This window comes from Aythya ferina (assembly GCF_964211825.1).
Source record: "Aythya ferina genome assembly, chromosome: 2".
Classification (NCBI taxonomy): Eukaryota; Metazoa; Chordata; class Aves; order Anseriformes; family Anatidae; genus Aythya; species Aythya ferina.
Window position 1 is genome coordinate 152694474 of NC_140297.1, and position 16936 is coordinate 152711409.

At 35.6% G+C, this 16936-nt stretch overlaps 1 protein-coding gene across 7 annotated transcripts in view; it reads left to right on the forward strand.

Moving 5' to 3' along the window:
- Positions 1–16936, forward strand: part of EFR3A (EFR3 homolog A) — an 81917-nt gene that overhangs the window by 27057 nt on the left and 37924 nt on the right. For all 7 annotated transcript variants that reach the window (XM_084509011.1, XM_084509012.1, XM_084509010.1 and 4 more), the window contains 2 exons: positions 7789–7910; positions 11757–11906. In XM_084509011.1, the coding sequence (XP_084365137.1) occupies positions 7789–7910; positions 11757–11906 (272 nt within the window). The remainder of the gene's footprint in view (positions 1–7788; positions 7911–11756; positions 11907–16936) is intronic.

The following is a 16936-nucleotide window of genomic DNA, read 5'->3' on the forward strand; positions in this document are numbered from 1 at the left end:
GAGAGAGTAAGATATACATGTATGTATTAGTGATACTGCTCTGGAGTAGAATTTCTTGTAGTTGAATACAGAGGGTTCTTGCTGTGGTGGAGGGAAGGAGGGTCCCCTAACCGCAATCTAACAGGGCAGTTTTACTGATGGTAATCATATATACACACACATTATATTTTCGTTTATATACATGCATAATACATACATATATGTCCCTGGAGAGGGACTCTTTATCAGGGGGCCTAGTGATAGTGCAATGGCTTTCAACTAAGAGAGGTTAGATGTAGATTACCTATTAGGAACAAATTCTTCATTGTGGAGGTGGTGAGGCAGTGGGACAGGCTGCCCAGAGAAAATGTGGATGCCCCATGCCTGGAGGTGTTCAAGGATAGGCTTTGGCCAACCTGATCTAGGCGGAGATGTCCCTGCCCATGGCAGGGGTTTGGAATTTTTTTGGTTTGTTTGTAATAACAATACCTGGATGGGGACCCCTTTGAGAAATAAGAAACAGGTATGAAACTTACTTTCTGGAGTGCATAAAGGAAAATGTATGTCACTTTCCAGTTGTTTGAAAACCTCAGTGGTAAGCAATTACTGAAAACCTCCACTTTAATATACAAGGCGCGCATCTCTTCTAAAAGAATATCCTCTTGAACAGAGGTCATATTCTGGTCATCTGTTTGATATCCCTGTGTGTTCCTAATAAGGCTTTTTATGTGCAAAGTGGATCAGTGGAATTCCTAATCTGGAAAATAACTTCTGTTTTTCTGTTGTACTCAGTAACCAAAATAACAAGAAAAAAATCCTAAATAAGATATTAAATTATGTAAGAAGAAGAATAATGAATATGTGGCTTTTCAACAGTATTCCAGAGACTCCTTTTAACCTAATTACGCTTATTTCCCTAGGTGCCTTCTGTAGTCAAGAAAGAGAAAAGATAGTCTTCTTGTGTTAACTCTAGAGGAGTGAAATATATTGGCACTGACAGATTTTCTGTTACCGAGAAAACTGGCCTGCTATGTTCTTAAATAAATTTGATGTCAGACATGAAGAAAGTTTATCATCACATTTAGCCTCTTTTAGATTTTCTTGTAGTCCCTAAGAAGGAATAAAAAATGAGTACAGATGGCAAAGAGAAAGTGGATTATCTTTTATATGCTTTAGTTACTCTAATGTATCACTGTGGAGAGGAAATGTATTGCCTGGAACAGCTACAAGTAAAATAAATTGTATACAAAGTAAATGTCTTTAAACTGCTGAAAAGTCAGGCAACCTTTGGGAAAGTTCCCCTTTTTTGTTGTTTTATTAAGCTAAATTTCACACTGATACAAATTCATGGTCTCTTTTTGCTTTACAAGGGAAACGATGATAATTTCCATATCATTTTAAGTGTATCTTGATTATTTTCCATTCCAAAGCTGATTTTTAAAAGCATCACTGGCATGCAAAGGCAACTGTGTCTTTCAAGTAAAATTCAACTGCCTTAATTGAGTTGCAGTTTATTCTCAGCCTCACAAGCAGATTTTACTTGAACTGTGAGAACTCTTGTGATGTTTCATTTGAAACCCTGACTTCTGAACCAAATTTGTGTACTGAATGATTCCTAGTAGTTTAAAGTCTTGGAAGGACCTGAAAGGTGCTGCTGCCTTCAAGGTTTTTCCTTGGCTTGCAACTCTCAGGTTCTTGGAGGCAGAACTTACTCTATTTGGTGCTCTATATTTTACAAAAGAAAAAAGAATAAAACCATAGAAGTTGCATTCAGGACTTTGGCTTCTGAAATTTTTTATTTTTTAAAGTTATTTTACTTTTTAAAAACAAAGCTGAAGATTACTGTTCTGGAAAAAAACAGCTGTTTCTGCTTTTAATTTGTGTACTTATGTGCATAATCTTCAGATTATATAAAATTAATTCCTATGTTTTTTATATGTTTATATTGCGTTGTAAATTACGTTAGTTTATTTCTTACAGCAGCAATGATTTTTGTATAATACAGTTGTAAATCTACTTATACAGGCAGATACTTGAGAACAGGTGAAATTCAATAGTGAATGTCTTGAACTCTATTTTTTTTCTTTGAAATCGACTGCATTTGAAATTGGCAATGTCTATAAAGTTCAGAATGTCTGTTTCTATCCTGGAAGATATTTTTATTAACCATGTGGTAAGATAGCATATGCTGGTGAGGAAGCTGAAAAAAATGTGTAAAAAAAACAGCTGAGACTTTGTTGGCTTAAGTATTATAGAATCTGAAAGCTGACTGCAGTAAGTCTATTACTTAGAAGCGTATGGAAATACTAAATTTCTCTCTTTATCCACTTTACAGAATTTCAGTAACCAAATATCATGTCAAATGTCTGTACATCTGATGTACAAATAACAAGATCTGTAGTAGCTATAGACCAGAGTTATACTGGGGTAGAATCAATTATGTTTGTTCATCCTATCAAGTAGCATACAGATCTAAAATAGTTGAATTTATGGTCAAGATTTTTGGGACAAGAGGGAGATTTTATTTTTTAATGTTTTAAATTGCCTGCCAATTTATTTAGAGAAGGTCCAGAAAATTTATTTAGTGATCAGGTGGTCGAAAGTGATGGGGGTTGTAATTTAGTAAAATTTATCTTAAAATATGCTGAGGCAACTCGGTTGAATATAAACCATTTTTAAGCTAGTTCAGAATGCTGACTGGATGAATTCTTCTCTGCATTTTGATAGTAAAATGTATTTTTAATTAATCTGTAAAGTTGTGGGTATGTGTATAGAACCCATTATTATCACATTTTAAATTATTTACAAAAAATATTCAATTTAGATCTTTCTTTAGTTGATAGGGTGCTTCGTTTTGGAAAGCAGATTTATTTTCAGCATGAGTGAAATGATCATGCTATTAGTGGCAGCGTTGTGCTTCCTGTGCAGGAGGAGCAGGTAACTGTTTGCCAGCTGTCATCTTGTTTGGTGTTTAAAAGAAGATGAGCAGCATCCTAGGTGGAAAAGGGACCAGCAAGTGCCTGATAGAGCAACGAGATTTTTATTTTTGTTAGTTTTGGCTTATGATAACACTTGTTTTTGGCTGAACTGAAGTGCATGCTCACATAAATTTAATTCAAAATGTTAAGACTGTGAAATTAAAGAATGTCAGAACTAATGTTTCCAGTAGAGTACTGATTTGTTGGTCTTGCTTGTCTTTAGCACACTGATCTGGAAGTATGCATGGCACCTTATTTGTAGTACAAGATCCTTTCATTCCATGTATCCGTGTGGAATTATATACTAGTAGTGATCTAGAATACAGTGAAGTATTTCATCTCTAGAATCCCTGATCTGTCTTCTTATACAGGAGTTAAAGGTACAGAGAGAGGCAATTACCCTACATGCCCTTTCTCATAGAATGGCTCAGATTGGAAGGGAACTTAAGGATCATCCAACTCCAACCCCTGCCCTGGGCAGGGACACCTCCCACCAGCCCAGGTTGCCCAAAGCCCCATCCAGCCTGGCCTTCAACACCTCCAGGGATGGGGCATCCGCAGCTTCTCTGGGCAGCCTGTGCCAGTGCCTCATTACACTTACAGCAAAGAATTTCCTCCAAATGTCTAGTCTAAATCTATCCCCTTTTAGTTTAAGGCCATTCCTCCTTGTCCTATCATTATCTACTTGAGAAAAGAGTCCTTCTCCATCTTTTTTATAAGACACCCTGAAGCTGCAGTGAGGTCGCTCCAGAGCCTTCTCTTCTCCAGGCTGAACAGCCCCAGCTCTCTCCGCCTGTCTTCACAGGAGAGGTGCTCCAGCCCCTGATCATCTTTGTAGCCCTCCTCTGGACACTTGAAGAGGTCCACAAACAGGATATCTTCCTATGTGATAGTTTCCTAATAATGAAATACAGTAGTTTTTCTATAAAGGATGGTAATTACTGGCATTATCATCCCTTCTGGCTAAATGAAACGTGAAAAAATTTCAAGCTATTAAAGACAAAATTGGGAAGCTCAAATATCAGAAAATACTGCTCAGAACCAGCCTACACATTCTACAGATAGATGCTCTGAAGTAATGTAATTCAGAGTTAAATACAATGAATGCTGATAGTTCTTGAACTACTGCAAAAAAGCTGACCTCCTTTGAAGAAATCCAGAGGGTATCAAAAGTTCTGTTCCTACTTCTAATTTTTCTGCCTATGAAGTATGAGCTACCTAAGAGTGATAAGACAGCATAATTATATAGAAGAAATCATGTCCTTAGGAATTCAATTTCAGAACTTGCATGATTTACTCAAAGGACTTGCACAATTTGCTTTTCCCTGGTAATAGGATCCCACTTTCTTGATGCAGTCCAGGACGAGCATCTTCTCAATAGCTAAAATGTTCCTGCTGTATTTAAGGGTAGATTTATAAGGTTTTACACTGATTGAATGCTATTGGTTTCAAACTTAATGGAAATAAGATATTACCAATGTAAGTACCTTTTTGTACCTTCTGTATTATACCAATGCCGAAGATGCTCCTAGTGGTAAAGCTTCCATAAATTATCGGTGTGTTACTGCAAGCATTTAGTATGACTGAATGACATGTTTACCTCTGTGAAAATTTCTAAGTATATCCCCGGCAGTTGCTTGGAATTTCATAAGAGTTTTGCCCTTTTTAAAGTCAAACAGTTCCTATAATTGTGCTATGCTTGGAAATATCTTAGGTGCTTAGGAGTCAAACATTTTCTATTTAACAGTAACTTCTAAAGAACATCACTGCTAGGCAAGCAGAAAGTGTAGACTAATGTGTGCTGTGTAAACTTTCCATTTCTGTTTCATGACAGTGCAACTCAGAACAGCCCTGTGACAGTTAGCTTTCCGGTGACCCAAATATTCAGTCACCCGAATGCTAGCCCTGGAACAGATTTCAGAAGTGCTTTATGTTCAGTGGGTGAAATTGTTACGATGCACAGGAGGGAATCAAAAATTTCTTTGTCCTTTGTGGACGTTTTACTGTTAATTTCATTTTGAGGGGCATAATTTCTAAGTACTTCATCCCTGCTACAAAGCTACGTTCTGATGCAGGATTAATTTCCAGAGAGAGAGTTGGAGAAACTTTTGTGGCCTAAATTCTTCATTTATTCTGATAAAACAATGTCTTAATACAATAAATCTTTCCTCTAGCAAAAGTTATTAGAGTTATATTCCGTTTTTGTGTTGGAAGAGCCTGTCAATCAGATAAGTCGTCATGTATATTTAGATTGTTTCTGCTGATACCAAATTACAGATAAGTTAATATCCTCAGGGCTGTTCCCATAGTGTTTTCTGTTCTTTAAACTTTTTGCTTCTGTTCATGTTTTTGTGGAAGATTGTTGCGTGAATCAGTTGTAGACTTGAATGTTTAAAAAATACTAAGGTCATATTATTCTTTGTTTTCCCCCTGAACTTTATGCTTTATTAAATTTTAAGGACTAATTAGGTTCTAGTTTAATAAATAAATAAATAGAAAGTCTACCTCTCTTTTGTAATTAACAATTTCGTGAAACAAGCCAGTGAGACACAAGATACTAAAGCATTTTTTAGAGTCCATTGGGAAGGAAGTGATTGCTTTTGTAACTGACCGTATTGAAAAAACAGCATGGTTGCTGCTCATTTTGCTCACAAACTCTGGCAGCAGAATATGAAGGACTATTATTTTTTTTTTGCCTGTATGTCAGTTTCTTATCACGTAACTGTAAAAGATATACATCCAGAAAGATGTATAAAATGAGCTAGTGTTATACAATTTTGCACCTTTCTAAGTAATGGCTGGGAATATAGTTCTAGAAACTGTAGAAATCTCAATTTCATTTGTAGCTTTCTGTGGGTGAACTGATAGCTTAGTTGCAAGGGATAAGTGCCCTAGTTAAAACAGAAAAAAAAATATTACAGAGTAGAAAGTGTTTTTTTGAGGAATGCACAGATTTCTCTTTCAGCTTGAACACTTATCTCAGAACCTCCACAAATCAGCATACTGCAGATCATACTGAAGTGCTTTGGGTTCGTCTGTATGTATGTGGGTAATGCGATGATAAAAACAGCTTCTGCATCTTGGTAAATATACAAGAAATGCCTCAGCTTGTGCTTAGCAATTGGTAAGAAGAATACATTGCGGAGGGAAAAGTAGAGCAATCGTAGTGGGATGTTGCTGTTTCAAGGCAGAATCAGCGCTGTTAAACCTTTCCTGACGGCCTTTCCTTGCCCTTTTTTCTTCTCTGTGTGATCTGTTCTTACAGTGATAGAGAATCCACACTGTTTTCAGGCAATCTTCATTGTAGGCAGTAAAAAAAAATAAAAAAATAAAAAAATATTTCTAGCTTAAGCAGCCTTTGCTGCAGTGTAATCCTACTATTGCTTTTCCTAGTAGCATTAAACAAATACAACTTTCTTTTATTTTTGCAGATACCTTCTGTACACTGTAAGACTAGTAATCTTTTGGGGAGTTCAAGGCTAGATAATGTGTCTAAAGTTTTGTTCATCCCTAGGATGAAGGACAGTGTTGGTTAGTCAGTGTCTCCAGCTGTGATGCTTAACCTGGGTATGGTATCTAAAGCTTAATAGTGCCAATTAGATGGCAAAATTTTCTTCATAGATCTCACAGATAGTACAGACTTACCACAATGTGTATATATATTTTTTTTGTGCCAGTGTAACAGCATTGACTTGCATTGAACACAATTTATTATAACCTAAGCTTTTTTTCTGCATTCAGCTGTGTCTGGCTTGTATTTGTACATCTGCCTTAAAATGGAATTTTGCATTTGTCATTCCTAAATTACTGCTTTAATTTTTTTTTTTCAGGTCCTTTTTCCAGTTTAGAGAGTTCCAGGCATAAAGTTTACTTCTAGCTCTCGTCAGCTTAAGTGTTCTTTGCAAATTTGCTAAGCCCACTCTATTATTTAAATTTCTAGTGAAATTCAGAAATTATTGTATTCCAGACAGGCCTCTTCAGAAGTTCACTCAGTACCTTATTGCAGTTTGATGGTTTAAAAATGTTGGCACGTTTTTAAACCCTTTTGTATCTATCTTATGGGGAGTGTACTTTTGACAATGTTTTTCTAGCTTCTTTGAGATTTTTGTTGTGTTCTTTTTGATTTTTTTGTTTTGTTTTGTTTTGTTTTTTGTTTTGTCAGCAGCATCACTGAAGTTAAGATATGACAGGTGCTGCTTCATCTGGATTCACAAAATCTATTTCCTTGTCAGAAGAATAAGTTTGGCTGGGTTGATGTGATTTGTTCTTGACAAATCCATGTTGATTGTTACTTATCCTTTTGTTACATTCTAGATGGTTTCAAATTGGAATTTTTATTTTTTTTGCAGTTGCTGTGAATGGAATTAAAGTTGACTGGTGACTTTTTTTTTTTAAGATAAAAAGATCTTTGTAAAGATAGACAGCAATTGACAGAAGTCTTTCAAGTTTATTTCCCTTGAATTTTAATAAGTTGGGATGTTGCTACTTAACTGGCCAGTGACAGGGTACCACTGGATTGCTTGGATTGCATGAATTAATGACATTTACTATTCAAGTGGTAGATGTTTCCATGTTGCATAAGGTGTTATTTGGTGCAATGGCATCATAATAATAATCATAATGACCTAAAAGAAGTTGTAGTGGAAAGACTTTTAAAAGAAAACCCTCCAATTTGACTTTGTTTTCTCTGAGGCTAAACATTTAAATACTGTAAAATCTGGATTCTTTCTTAATGCACTATTTTTTATTTGTCTTAGATGAAGCGTAATATTCATTATCCTCTTTTGGGTAATTGCTATCAAAAGCTTTTTTAACATATTTTGTTTTCCAGTTTGTCAAATTTGCCAACATTGAGGAAGACACACCTTCATATCACAGACGCTATGACTTCTTTGTGTCTCGATTCAGTGCCATGTGTCATTCATGTGACCACGATCCAGAAATACAAAAAGAGTAAGTGCCTTACCGTATGTATTGTAGAGAACTGGCTGACTACAGTCTGTAATACAGTTTCTGATTATGATATTTATTGGAATATTTCATTCCATCAGAAGAAAATGGAAGTCTGACTTTTTAAAGAGTATTGAATATTGCAAATCTTACGTATATAAAACTTATAGAATATTCAGGTGGAATTTTACCTGGTTGATGCCTCTGTATTGCATGGATTCTCTCCAGAACGGCACTGCTTACTACTATAAATGTGTGCGAGTTGCATAACTCATTTGAGAAACTAATGGAGCTACTTATACAAATAGCAAAAGTATATTTTGAGTCTGTTATTTGAGAATTATTCATTAAAATTGAATTTTATTAGATGTCTCTAGTATAATGCTGCGTGAAACCAAAATGCCTTCATGAATTTGTATTACAAATTTTTACATTATTATGTAACACTACTTTTTTTTTTAACTTCAGCTCCACCTAGTGATGTGTTCTTTATAGGAATTGTCAGTCAGTATTTAACTCCTGAGCATTTGAGAAAACCTTGTTTTTCAGACTATATGATTTGCATCTCTGCTGTACTCACTTTTTCTGATTCCATACGTTAAATTGTTCAGCCAGCTGTGAAAAATTCATACACTGAACACTTACTCAACCCATGTTAGGTTAGCTGCAATGCGTAAAGATCTTAGTTTACAGTTTCAAAAATCTACAAACTGTCTTTTCAAAAATAATATATTCAATATTATTAAGAATAAAGAAAATTAATGCACATTTCAGTCCTCCTTCAGTCTTCTGATTCATTCCTCCTTATTGTTCATAATTCGCTGCCATCATAGTTGTTGTCCTGTTGCTGTTTGCAGGGCTGTGATGTAAACATCTCTCTCTAAAAAGATCTGTCTCTAAAAATATAGACACTTACAACAGATGTTTTTCACCCTGCCTCCTCTGTTTCCATTTAGAAATATTATTCCAGTGAATGATTTTACAGGTTGGCTGCACAAATTGTTCTGGGAATAACTGAAGGGATTGTGCTCAGAGACCAAAGGGAATGCAGACTTTCTGCTGGGGAGAGACCCTTTGTCAGGGAGTGCAGTGACAGGACAAGGTGTAACAGTTTAAACCAAAAAAAGGACAGGTTTAGATTAGATACAAGGAAGAAATTCTTCACTGAGGGTGGTGAGGCATTGGCACAGGCTGCCCAGAGAAGCTGTGGATGCCCCATACCTGGCAGTGTTCAAGGCCAGGCTAGATGGGGCTTTGGGCAATCTGGTCTGGTGGGAGGTGTCCCTGTCCGTGGCAGGGGGTTGGAATTGGATGATCTTTAAGGTCCCTTCCAACCCAAACTATTGTGTAATTCTTAAGAGGTGTCACTGGTGAAGCTGGTGTATCATACAACTACTTCATAACTTACACTTCTTTCAGTGTATTCATTTATTGGAAGCCAATAGTGGCAAAACAGTATTTGTAGATGTTTTAAAGAGATTTTTGAGATTTTGCCTTTTAGGCTTAATGAAACTAAAACAGAAATAAAATACTAAACTCAGCATAAAGCATTCCATAATAGGTTAGGATTTAAGTTCAGTTCAGGATTATTTATTTTTTTTAGAATTTCTTCCACTGTTGTCGCCCCTCACAAAAGATAAGTAATTATAATAATGAACTAGAACATGGAATGAATCAAGATAAGATATAACCCTCATTCATCTGCCGAGTATGATCAACCACTCCTAAGGGTACCTTAAAGTAACATACCTCAAAGGTATGATTATCATTGGAGAAGAGAACTGTGGTAATCTTCTGATTTGTAGATTGTCAGCCTGCGCTGTTGCTTGTGCTTCAGTCTGCAGTGCTGATGTACCTTTAGGGTGGAATTCAATCCTAGTGAAGTAAGACTGCACACAACCTTGATTTAAATGTAGTCTCTGCTTTAATACCTATCTGAGCCTTATTAAGATGAAATAAATCTTTCCTCTGTGTGTCAAAATTTGGTGCTCTGCACCTTCTTTTAGTACCTCAAACCTAATTTTTTGACCACCTGCACAGGAGAAAGCATGAAATTAGTGCTAATAACAATCCCAATACAGAAAACATGGCCTTTTTTTCCCCATGTGTGTCAGTGGGAGTTTTTACTCAGGTTAACTGAATGTGTAGTAATACAGCTTTTTCAAATCATTGTAGATAGTTTGAATGCATCTCTTCTGAGAAGATCTTTAAAACAATGACTCCCCTTTATGAAAACCAATCATTCTTGGAGTGGGCCTACTAGATTTGCTGTAGGTACTGAGGTAATTCAACAAAACAAATGAGCTGTGATTCCAGATTACAATTCTAGAAGCAGATATCAGAAGAAGTCAGTGTAGTTGATAGAACCTAGTGTGTATTTCAGCTCATCCTATCATGGACATCTGTAGCTGTTGTTCATCTGCACAGCTTGAGGTTCCATTGAATTTACTGACTTGAATGCGAGCTTGAACATCATCTAGACACGTAGTCAAATAATGTAGGTTTCTGAGTCTGAAACAGAATCTCACCTGGTAAGTGGCATTTCCCTTTCAGCAGGGGAGCCTGCTGAAAAGCCACAGTATCAGCAAAACTTGATTACCTGAAGAATTAATAATTAAAAAGGAACTAGATTCTGACAAAAGAAGAAAAAAGAAAAGTTGCTACTTCTTAAATTCATATTGGAGTTATTTGTAGGTGACAGTAGTTGCCTGTGTAACGTGTTTCAGTGATGGAATTTTGGAAGCTCTCTGTCTTAAATGTCAATCTTAGACTCTTAATATTGGAAACTTAATATTGAATACTGCACTATATTCTACTGTAGGAAGAGCAAGTACTTTTCTAGTTGTTTCTGTATCCCCCTCCTTTCCTGATTTATATGTAAACCTATTAAAATTGTACTGAAAGGTCTAGAAGGTCTAGATTCCTGATATTGGATCCTATTTGAATACACCTGAATTTGTACAAATATGGATGAAAAAGAGAGGGATACAGTTTCAAGTATTTCTACATTTATAAAAGTCAGCTCTGAAGGTCATCTACTAAATGTTGCAATGTAGTGAGTTTGACTGAACAAAGGCGAATGATGTGTTGTCCATAGTGAAATTAAGATTTCCATTTTGAGGGATTTATTTTCATAAAAATAATTTCAAATTTTAGCAAAGCTTTGCTGTGCTTATTTCACTTGATGTCTGTATCATCCTTTCTTCTACTTGTTTTTAGGAAGTAAAATTCTATTCCTAGCCTTTATAATAATGCCTAATGACTATTGTCACTTCAGAAAACACTGTTTTACCATGCATTTCATTGTACACATTCTCCTTTTTGTTCAATGGAGTAATGAAAATAGCTAATAGCTAGACTAAGTCTTAGAAGTTGCATTAAATTTTCTTTTGTTGTTGATCAGTCTCTGTTAATTTAGTTCAAACAGTTTTAGAATAAAAGTAATAGTTCCTTTGGTGTGTCAGGCTTAAGCTGACAGAATTATCTTTTGTATGTTTTCCTGTTGTTTATTTATGACTGTTCATCTTCCACAAATATTTAAAGATCTGTGACTAATCCACAGTCTTAACTTCACTTAACTTTAAGGACTTGATCACATGATTGTGGTACCTCTTGCATCAACTGAGCTGTGCTAATTTCACATTTTTTTCAACACTGGTGTAGGTTGAAATGCAACTGATGGGTAGTAAATTCCATAGAGTTGATGAGTTTTTACCCAGAAATTTCCAAATTATTGCTTTAGAGAACTTAATGGAATTCTACCCTACATAATCGCTAGTGCCTTGCAGCCAGCCATGCTGCAAGGTGATGTCCTTCTCCTATTTCATAACTCCTTTTTTCCTTCCTTAGGATCCGAATTGCTGGAATCAGGGGCATTCAGGGAGTAGTTCGAAAAACAGTTAATGATGAACTTCGAGCAACTATATGGGAACCTCAGCACATGGACAAGATAGTACCATCATTGCTGTTTAACATGCAGAAAATAGAAGATGTTGACAGGTATTTTTATTCATGGTCACTGGTGTGTTTTTTGAGAAACGTTTTAGTTTTTATTTTACTAATCTTTTTTTCTTATTAGAGGAAATCCCTACTGAAGTTTACTAGCCAACGTGTTCTTGAAACTGATAACACAGCTCTGCTTAACAGCTGTTAATGTTTTTTGTCTTAAAGTCAACTGTCTGTATTTGTCTTTTCAACTGTCTGTATTTATAAGTTATATATAGAAGTGTATATATAACTTATTATATAAGTATATATAACTGTATAACTTATTCTTGCTTCTCTCAGTATAAAACCATACCAGAAATTGTATATCCATGTTCACTTTTTAAGAACTGTAAACTCTGTTTTTGTAATATGATGCGGAGATTAGTAAGCACAAGTTTGTAGGTAACTCAAATCATTTTTTCCAGTTATATTTATTAAAAATTAAGGGTTTAATTCCTGCTGAGTCATCAGTAGCAACTGTCTTTTCTGTCTACAACAGTACTTAAGTTGAAGATTGAAAATTTCTTGATATGTAGGCACATATTTTCTGCTCTCAATAGCTCCTGGGCATATTTACCTGCCAGGTTTGCTTTCAGAAAAGACATCTGTAATAACTGATGCTAAGGATTATGTCAGTTTCCTTACCTTACATGGACAAAAATAAAGTAACGTTTTCCATTGCATTTGTACCTAAACACTATGTAGGTGTAATATATGGTTAATGATAGCACTGGGAATTTTCCACATATCAAAACTAACTTGAGCTGTGCAAAAAAGCTTAAATGTTTGTGTCATGTCCAACCCCCTACCTACTCTAAAACTTGCCAAGTAGGTTCAGCAGACTTCCTATAACAACATGCTTTTCATGCTTTCTTATGACACAGCTTCTGGAATCTGTCAGATTTTTCATTCGGCAGCTTTACTTTTCTTTTATTCCTGTGGCTCTTCTCTGAAGTAAACTTTCAAACTAAATAACTGAAATTGATATTTGTCTGTCTGTGCATTCTGTAGCTATTTACTGCATATAACTTGGGGCCCACAAAGTACATGCATAAATACCACTTTGATTTTACATCTGAAGAGAGATGTGAATAAGAGCCAAAGGTTTCTGAACCCACTCTTTGAACAAGTTTGCCTTTGCTTTCTCTTAGAAAGCTTCTAGATACCCTTTCCTTCATTACCCTTCACAGTGCCTCCAAGCATACTTTATAAACCTTTATGAAGTCAAATTAACTACTGATGGGAAAACTGACTCAAATGGGATTGGGATCAACCACTTACAGCAGATGAGTTTATATCTACTGCAGAACTCATTTTTGTCATTTGTTGAGCAATGCAGTGGTGGTGGTAGAAAAACAAATCTGTTAAAAAGCAACTGTTAAGTAAGTATCTGAACTGGCTTCTCAAAACTTTTCCTGTAATGCACATTCAACAGAAGAAAAGACTAATGGTTTTCCAAGTGGCAAGTAGGGGCCTCATATAATGCACATATGACAGAAAAGCTGAAAACAATATTTATAAATTGTTGACCTGCTGGCCTTGAATGATGTTAGAGAATTTCTCATTTTGTTTTATGTGACTTCATATTTGTGGAGCACAAACAGAGGCATCTTGAAGAGTAGGAGTAAGAAGCATATTGTTCTAGCAGATGGAATCGAAGCATTATGTGAGAGAGCAGAAATTCTAGAAAATACCCCCTACTGAAGTCCATAGAAAATAACCATTTTTGGTTAAAGCTGAAGCACACACATTCAAACTTTACCTTAAATATCAGTGTAATTGTTACTTGTGGAACCTTCAGAGCTTAACTTAATATTCTGAGAATGTGTCAGATGAGACGCTTTTTTAGTTGAAGATTGAATATTTAAACACCATTTTTAAATTAAAGACAGTTGTATTTTTGGTTTATGTGTCTGCATGTCTGAATGCATATTCTAGTGAGGTGACTGTCAGACAAATTTGCTTTTGTAACATACTCTAAAAATCAGACTGCTTTTTTTCTTAGTTGCGCTTCACTCCAATCTTGTACTGCAAAAAAAATGTAATGCATACTGCAGTATAAACCTGAAAGACTCTTCTTCCGCTTTACAAGTTTTCTAGAAGATTCAGAACAGTCAATTATGTCCATTTATACACATTTCTAAAGTGTGGAAGGGATGGATGAGATGGAAAATTGAAAGGGTGTTTTCAGTTAGTTTGTAGCATATTCCTCACAGTAACTGCAAAGCTAAAAGTGTCAGCCTTATTTAAGGCATAAGGACACTAACACTTGATACAGACTTAAGGGTATATTAAGAAGATTTAAACGTAATGTTCATATAAATTCTGGTTTAGAGGTAGATTAGAGTGTATTTTTTTCTCAGGGTAAGCGAAAAACAACTGTGAATCATAGTTGAACACTTCTGTAGCTATTCTGCTCAAGTTTTCCTTAATGTATCCCATCCCATCTCAGCCTATGCTGGTTTTGTGGTATTAAAGAACTCTCAGCTGTGAGCTGTTGAGTTGCTCAGATCCAGTTTTAGTCTGTGCTTAGATGTTTGCTGTAGAAACTTCTGTACTCCAAAATGACCCTCCTTCCAGCTCCTTGTTGCCACATTTTCTTAGAGATTACCCGCAAGAAAGTAAGTAGGACAGATGAAGGGAGTAGTCCTTACCCATTTCATGGCAAAACGCACCTCGTGCTTTCTTTATAGAGGAAAAATTGCTTTTAATTGAAAAAAATTAAAGGGTCATTTTATAATCTTTGTCTTTCATTTGTTAATGATGGAATATTCATCAGTGAGAAGTACTGAGAGCTAGCTGCTGTTAAGACTCAAAATGAAAATGTGATCCCTACAATGGAAGATCATTTTGAGCTTCAAATGGTTAGAATGCGCAAATCTGAAGTCTGAGATTTTAGACCAGGAAGGTTGGTTTGCAGTTTTTTCCTCTAACCTATTCTGAGTAAGACTCCAAGCAGTTCTAAGAAGTCCCCTTCTGTGGAATTGCATATGCAAACATGCAGAAAATAATTTATTTTTACTGCCTTTTAACTAGAAATCTTCCACATGTTAGCTCTGTGTGTTCTGCAGTTTGCTGTCTTTTTTTTCCCCTCTCTCCTTTTTCATACTGCTGTGTTCTAGGGAATCTGTGTCAAAACAGCAATGAGCATGACAGTTATCCCTGCACTGTCATTTGTATCTCCTCTGCTCTGAGGAGGATGCCCATATGTCTGCACCAGAGTCTAGGCAGTACAGGGGAAAAAAAAAACAGGGAGATTGAGGGGCACGGCAGTTGGATAAAGCTGCCGTTTAAGTGGTGTTCTTGGTGGATTATATCCAGATTTTCATGCCTTTTACAATTCTAATCATTGTGCGTTTTTAAAAGTGTTTCTCTTTACTTAACTCACAGGGTGCCTGGGGCTTTTCTTATTATTAAAATCTGAGGAGCTAGCAGTACTATTGTAACTTCTGAGAATCTGACCTTACCGAAGGCAACAGATGGTTTTTTTTTTATACTGCAACTTTTAGATTGCAGTAGTCTTGAAATACTAGGAGATTTTTTCCTTATAGGAGATATTACAGCATACAGATGTCACATGTTAATTTGACTCACAGCATCTCAGTATTTAACTTTTTATAATGTTCTAATGCTGTGGTGATGCCAGAGTGAATATTGCATAAGCTGATGCTTAACGAATGTTTTTCTAAACCTACTTAACGTGCAAGCTTGAGCTGCAGAACTAAATATGTTTATGGCTTTAGCGTACTGATTTCTGCAGTCTTGAAAAAATAATAGTAATAAAAAAAAACATTTCCTAGTGCATAAAAGCATAATTTTAATGTAGGTGAATGAATTCTCACTTAAGTTTCTAGTATGTATTTTGTGGGAAAAACAAACAAACAAAAAAAAAAAAACCTTGCGCCCTTGCCAGCTGTAGGTACAGCAGTTCTCAGTAAGTTCTGTTTCACCTTAAGGGGAACCATTTTCTTTCTTCCTATACCTCCTATTTCTGAAATGCTCAATTTAAATGAAACATTGGCAGTAGCTTAATAGTATGATGTGTGAAGCACTTAAGTTCAGAAATATATTTCATTTGCCTTTAAGTTTCTAAAATAACTTAGATCTCTGTGTGCTGAGGAGGGCACTTGGATAGGCAAAGGAAAAGAAACAATAGCCAAATAATAATAAGCATCATTATAAAGGCTTGTATCAAAAATGAGAAATGTCAGATGGGAAACTTTTCTGGAAAAGCTCCATCATTCACTGCCTATAGTGCAGGTGCTAATTTTACGTTTTGCAATGCAAGAACAGGCTGTTACCTTCAAAAGTCAGTTGTAGAATTTGGGCCTTGGCTGGTTTTAGTTTGTCCAAGACACAGCATGGTTACTCCAGCTTTGCTTCTTGTGTCTATATTCTCTAATTCAGTACTCTTACTCTCTTTGTACTGTGTTGATTTTAAATGGTTGACCTAATTCCCAGTCACCAAGAGAAGAGAAATAATTGCAAACGGCAGTGTTTGAACTTCAAGAAAGCTTGGTTATTGGTACTGCCAGTAGTACAAAACATTAAAATGTTGTTTTTTACTGCAGGATTTAAGTTGTAAGTTAAAACTTACATATGAAATCAAGTTGCTATTTGCTGATTTTAATTCTTTCATAATTTAAAAGAATTTCTATTTTGGATTAAGGCATTCATTGGGGGTGTTTCAGTGCCTGAAGAAATAGTAGCTCTGGTAATAATAAATTCTCTTCACATCCATAGCTTTTTCTCTCTCTCCCATCATGTTATCATTTCTTACTGTTCTTTATTATCAGTAAATTTTCTATGAGTGAAATAACTGTGATATTAGCACCTTATAAACGAAGATCACAATTATTTCAGTCATTTAAAGGACAAATTTCCCTGCAAAACTTTGTGTAGATAACACCCTTCAACCTGTATTTTTCTGATGTAGTGCTTGATGGCCTATTTTTGGCATTGCTGTTATTTATTTTCTGACTGAAAAAGTCAGTTGCTATATTTTTTTTTACAATAATCCAGTAAGGGACGGGAGAATTCTC